Source organism: Vitis vinifera, chromosome 12 (assembly GCF_030704535.1).
Source record: "Vitis vinifera cultivar Pinot Noir 40024 chromosome 12, ASM3070453v1".
Lineage (NCBI taxonomy): Eukaryota > Viridiplantae > Streptophyta > Magnoliopsida > Vitales > Vitaceae > Vitis > Vitis vinifera.
The window spans coordinates 15,488,250-15,495,142 of NC_081816.1; the positions used below are offsets into that span (position 1 = coordinate 15,488,250).

Below are 6,893 nucleotides of genomic sequence, written 5' to 3' on the forward strand. Positions count from 1 at the left end.
AAAAAGAGAGAAGTACTGGTAAGCAAGAGGCAATATGAACATCAATTAAAATAAAACAGAAAGCAATCCATGTAATTAAGAAGTATATAAGCAACATCTATCTGAAAGAAAAGTCGCAAGCAACAGTGCAAAATTGTACTTTCTTGCATTTTATGAATAAGCTCCATGAAAGTTGATAGACCAACCCATGCAGTCATCATTGTTCAGAAAAAAAAAAAATCTGATGGAGATAAAAATTATAACCCCCAAAATAGGCATTGGGAACCATATCAAACCTGAAAAAAGGAAGCTGGAAAGACACTAATTAAAAACAAAAGATAGAGGTTGAATAAAAGCAAGCTTAACTAAGCACGTTGTGAATGTTCTTGGCACAGTTGATCTGGCCTGTTTTCATTGAGATTTAAGGACAATGAAGAAGAAAAGCAACGAAAGTTGTATATTCAAAGCCACTGCAGAAATGCAGAACTTCCATGTATAATTACAGCAATTCCTTACTTGGATTATGACAAACATAAAATAAAAATAAATAACTAAATAAAAATCCTAAATGAAGAAAATTTCTTCCCACATCTCTCTATTGAAAGTATGCGTGATACATAATTCATAATCAACCTGAACTACAGAGTAGATACAGCACAATAATTCATTTCAGAATAATATGTACCTAATTAAAATGAAACTACTATGTCCTTTGATCATACAACAAAGTAAATACAAGAGCCCACATGAATATATTTGTATTATTGAGCCTCAAATAAATTCTTTTTTGGATCACCAGTCACAATATTACTCAACAAAGCTAATATACAATAGTCAGAAATGACAAAAATCTCATGTTCCAGGTATCCATTTCTAGAACATCCTTTTTCTCTCTTGAAGGTCTAAACATTGCTCAGAGACACATTATTACGAAGCATTGTCTTCCACCAAGGTATCAACGTTCCCCATACCCTCGATCAAAGATAAATAGGTGCTATCATCTGGACTAATGCCTTTATTCACCATTTCTTTGAGAAGCTCTTCGGCAAGATCTCCCTCCTGGTTTTTGCATAGGCATTTTATAAGGGCATTGTAAGTGAGAAGCGTAGGATTGAACCCTATACTCAACATCTCATCTCGAACTCTGAATGCATCCTTTATATCACCTCTTCTACCATACCCACTTATAAGGGTGTTGTAACTGATATGATCTGGCTTAATCCCCCTTCTCTTCATTTCATCAAGAAGCATTCGAGCTTCTTCAACTTTTCCTTCCCTACAACGTCCTTGCATCAATGTATTAAAGGTCACTTCATCAGGAGGAACACTCTTCCTGTCCATCTCCTTCAAAAGCATAAATGCACGTTCCACATTCCCATTAGCACAATGGCCATCAACCATTGCATTGAACATTATAACATCAGGGGAGACTCCTTGATCCAATATCTTCTCAAACAAGTCATCTGCCTCCTTCATTCTGTTCCTTCTACTCAATACATAAATAAGTGATGTGTAAGTCACATGAGTAGGCTCAATTCCTTTACTCAGCATCTCATTGTGGAGATCAAATGCTTTCTTTGCATTCCCACATCTAGAATACCCATTAATCAAGATGTTATAGGTTATGGCATCAGGAATTATCCCCTTCTTTCTCATTTCTTTTATCATATCATCAGCTTCACCCATCCTGCCTTCCATAAACAATGCATGAACCAACAAATTGTAAGTGGACACACTTGGCATGATTCCCTTCTTAACCATCTCATCTCTATAGCTAAAAGCCCTCTCTAAGTCCCCTTTATTGCAATACCCATCAATCAGAGTATTATATGTCACGGCATTTGGAACCAACCCAATTTCCACCATTTTATCAAAAAGCCCAGATGCCTCCTCAAGTCTTCCCTCCTTGCACATCCCACTAATAAGTGAACCGTAAGTGTAAGAATCTGGTTCAATCCCTTTAACTCTCATTGCATCCAAAATCCTACGTGCCCCTTCAATGTTGCCTCTAGAAGAATACCCATGAATTATAGTATTATAGCTAACAACATTTGGCTTAAACCCCAACCCCTCCATAAAACCAATAAACTCCCGTGCCTTTTTCAACTTCCCTTCCTTACACAGCACATTGACCATTATATTAAATGTATACACTGTCGAACTAATCCTCAACCTAAACATTTCCGCATACAAAACCCAAGCCATTTCCATCCTATTCAACTTAAGAAACAAACTCAACATATCGTTGCATGTCTCAATCTTCGGAACAATACCCTTTTCTTTCATCATATAAAAACACTTAAATGCCTCATCAGCCCTCCTCAATTCACAACAAACTCTAACCAACAAGTCAAAAACAATAGAACTTTTCACACTCAAACGATCCCGCGACAGCGTCAGCTCATCAAAAAGCTCACGGTTGGTGGCGATGCGGGTCCCCATTACCTGCTTCAGTAATTGCAATGCAAGCTTGGGGGACGGAAGACGGGCGAGTAAGACAACGGCAAGGCAATAGCTTTTGGTGTCGAGGCAATGAGGGTGAAGATGATGTATGAAATCTGATACCAACTGGGGTTTAGAGCAAAGATTATAAAGAACATTGGAGATTAAAGCGGGGGTGAGGTTGGGTGAAACCTGTTCGATGAAATGCCACTGAGAAGATAAAACTGATTTGCTTATGACTTCTTCAGTGATCGGTGGAGTACTCTCTGAACTAGCAAGGGAATTGAAATTACGATTGAAACTGAAATGGAAAGTGGAGGAGTTGGTATCGCCGGCGTTGGGTGTGTTGGCCGCAGACCCCAAAAACCTCGGCCTCAGAGAAGCTCCCATTGGTGCATGGAAACAGCAAGATTTATTAGAAAGGGAACGGGCTCGAGAGATGGTTGCCCCTGCCATAGCCCGCCTCATTGTGCAGCTGTTTTCTTCAGAAAACGGCTAAGTTCCTATAGCTTGAATTTTTGTTCTCGAAACACGATTCAAAACCTTCATTCACATATCTATTCTCTAAAGTCTCTAAACCTTCATTCACATATTTTTTGTTCTCGTAAATGCTTTAGTAATGGAAGTAGAAAAGATTTTAATTGAGTAAATTACGCCTATATCCTTTGAGGTTTCTCACAATTACAACTTTCAACATTATTTTAATTTTCTCTGTTTATTTATTATTTTTATCTTTCCTCTGTCGGACTCCAAATGCTTTTCACAGTGAAAGAAAGCTGAGGGAGAGCCACGCCGTCGCCACTGCGAAGCTGAGTAAAGCCGTTCACCGCTGCCTCCTTCAGCAACCTTTGTGTTTTTTTATCTCTACTAAATCTAAAAATAAAAAGGGCCACCCACTTCTCTCACTCGGGCATCAAGAAGCCCTTTTCTGAAGTTGCCCTCCAGACGAGAGAATCCCTAAAAAGGCCCTATTTTCCTCTGCCACTCTCAACCCTCGCAGGTACTAATCTAATCATGTTATTATTATTTTTTTGCAACCCCCGTTTGATTCCCATGAAAATCCATCCCCCATTCGATTTCCGGAAAATTCATCCTCGTTTGATTTCCGAGAAAATCCATGCAAAACCCCCAAGGAAAACCAAAAAAATTGCTTTTTTTTTGCTCCCTGTGTTTTCTGGATGTTCTAGGGTCTCTTTGCTTTTGTGCCATTGGATTTAAATTTCACGAACCCTAAATCCACGATTTTTGAGCCAGGCTGAAAAACACAACCTTTGCCTAAATCATGATCAGATTACCAAATAGTATCATATGTTTAAAAAAGAAAAAAAAAATTATACAGATTTTGTATCCTGTGCGCGGGCTGGACTGGTAGGAAATATCGGGAAATTTTCGAAAAATTACCGAAATTTCCATTGACCGATAATCGGCAACGAATATCGTGTCGGAGCCGGCCGATAAGCGATATTTCCGAGAAATATCGCCGAAAAGAAATATGGCCGAAATTTTTCGACATTCCAATCCTTGATCCCATAGTGAGGTGTATTTGCATATCTATCATGATTGTGCATGGTTTGGAGTCAAACATTTGTTTCTCTATTAATTTTCAAATGAATATGTTAATTAGGCCTTTAATTTACTCCCTTTCTGTAATGTGTACGTCTGTTTTTTTTAAAGGATATTGAGGCAAGTATAGATCACGCATGGCTGAATTAAGCCTTGGTGTGCTTATAGATATTGTGGATGAGGAATGGATGAGAGACACCCTGCCTGTTGATGGTAAATTTTGTTCCTCTTCCAAATTTCACATGGTACACACACAGACACAGGAAATAAATTTTCCTATATTCTTTTCATAGTCCACTTGTTTTAAGTTGGCATTCCTTTACCTTCACAGATCTCCCATTGCCACCTGTACTGGTTGCTCGAACTGAAGATACGGAAGACTCAAGTATGTCTTTACATATAACGCTTTATTAAATTGATGATATTTGGAAAATAGTTGGTTTTTGTTTTTGGATGCATATGTTAATACTCTTTTAATGCTTCATTTGCTATGGGTGTCTTTATCCATCAATAATTGAAGTGATGGTATTGAAATATGTTGGGAAGTTACTACTCAACCTAAGTATGAGTTGAAATTTCTGATGATTATTTAAAGGAAATGTGCTGTTTTAGTATTTCAGTTTCTATGTGGCTTAATTATTTGACAACTTGTAAACAACTGGAATATTTTGTTGCTAGTGCTGCATTATTGTTTGCTTGAATGAAAAATATTAGTTTTAGCCTAAGGTTGAATTTCCTGAGAGGCGCAGTTTCAAAATAGCGAGGAATATAATTATTGGAAGGCAAAGAAAGTTGCAAAAGTGAATGATATCTTTTAGATGGAAATCTGGGAAGTTAATTAGGTTCCATAAAGGAAGGTTGCATACTCTGTGTTGGATTGTTATTTTAAATTTTTGTGGTTATATATAATATAATCCTGATGTAGCACTCTAAATTTGTCTAAATCAATATTAACTGAAGCCTTAAAATTGAGAATAACTAACAAAGCAGTTGTGGTTGAAGAAAATTAGACAAACTTTAGAGGTATGTGGAGGTGCAGGACAATTTGTGGAGAGTTATTCAAAGAAAATTATGAGAAGTGGAACTTAGTTAGATCTAAAAGGAAGAAGAGGGTGGGGTGGGGGGAAGGGTGTGGTTTTCAGTACTTTGTTTGGCTAGAAAATAGAAGACTTTAATGAGTAAAAGAAAAAAATACAATGAAGTTCATGGCCAGGTAAAGATGCTTGAATAATGATTCTTTTGGAATGTAATAGTTGTGTACAAGATGGTGTTGCTAAGGAATTAACAGGCATTTCTAGATTTATTACTAAGAAATATCAACACAATAAGCCTGGTCCATTGGAATTGCAAAAATTCTGTCCCTATTGTTATAAACATATGATTCATGGGGAGATTGAAAAAAAAAAAAAGATCAAACCAAGGGCCCGTGTGTGACTCTTTCAAGGAATAGTAAAAATAATATACTATATAATATGTATAACATATATTTAATAGAAATAATCCAAATCCTATTTTTGAATTCTAATTAATTTTTAATCCAAACAAAATAGGATTTTTGAGGTAAGAATTAAATGAACAATGGATAAATCCAAGTGACCTTTTCTTAAATCCAACCGATCTTTTCATAGGCATTTGTGTGGGTTGTTGAGGTTGGTTTGGAGTGGGCCTTTGGAAAGCAATCAAAAGTGGGTGGGATGATTTCAGTCTTGCATGACTATTGTCATTGGTGAGGGCACTAATTTGATACATGGTGTGGGGATCACCCTTTGAAGGACTCACATTTTTGTTTGTTATTGTTTCTTGTAAAGAAGCTTGGGTAGCTGATTTTTATGAGGAAAAGTAGATAGTCATGGACATGGGTCCCCTCACTTTTGGAGGATTTTCCTAGACTAGAGATGGAGATGCTATAAGATTTTATTCAGCCTATCAGTTCCATTTTGTTTGGATAAGTTGGGTTGAAGTTTAGCAAAGAATGAGATAAAAACCCTGTTTAATCTTTTTATAGCTTTTTTAATTTGACAAAGCAAGACTCCTCCTATGAGGGAGGTTTGGTGGCCATTGGTGCCTACTAAAGTCAGTTTCTTTGCTTGGGAGTCTGTTTGGGAGAAAATTCTTATGTCAAATCAGCTTAATAAATGGGGATGATCTCCAGTTAATTGGTGTTTCCTTTGTAAGAAGGATAAGGAGTGCACAGATTATATTCTGATTCACTATAGAATGGCTTGCAATTTGTGATATTTGGTATGACTTTGTTCTGTGTTTCGTGGATGCTTCTTATGTTGGTTAAAGATTTATTATTAGGCTGACCTGGTAGATTTGTGGGAAATGGATGAAATTTGGTAAGTTGGTTCCTCTTTGCTTTATGTGGTCTTCAAGGGAAGAGGGTAAAAGATGTTTTGAGAGTGTGCAGAGCTTGGAGTTGGTTCTCAGAAACTCCTTTAATTCTTTGTATTCTTGGTGTAATTGGGTTTCTCAATGTAACTTCAACACCTTTTTTGGGGAGCTAAGCTTGTATTGTTTGCCTTTGGCACTCATTATATGTACCTGTGTACTTAGCTTGCTCCCCCTTTTTTGTTAGGTGTCTTTAAAAAACTATCTCTTTGCCTATTAAAAACAAAAATTAGATGAACTTTAAACTTTTGCTTTAACAAATGAACACAGCCTTAAAGTAAAGATGACAAGAACTGTTCAATTAGGCTTGCAGGAATTATGAAGATACAGCTGGATTGGTGAATAGATAAGTGACTGAATCAACCACACTCTTTGCAACCTTGCTAAGAGTCTGAACTTGACCTTATAACATCTGGAAATTACTATTATTATGCAAATAATAAATGCAAATTTATTTCCATCCCAATATCAAAATTTATTTCCAGATCATCTTATGTCAAAGTATACCAGTGCACTGC

At 36.8% G+C, this 6,893-nt stretch overlaps 1 protein-coding gene across 1 annotated transcript; it reads right to left on the minus strand.

The window, feature by feature from the left end:
* Positions 1–575: 575 nt before the first annotated feature.
* Positions 576–2,990, minus strand: LOC100250452 (pentatricopeptide repeat-containing protein At2g15630, mitochondrial). The gene has a single exon (XM_002268979.4). The coding sequence runs from the start codon at positions 2,887–2,889 to the stop codon at positions 907–909; it is 1,983 nt and encodes a 660-aa protein (XP_002269015.2). The 5' UTR covers positions 2,890–2,990; the 3' UTR covers positions 576–906.
* Positions 2,991–6,893: the final 3,903 nt, after the last annotated feature.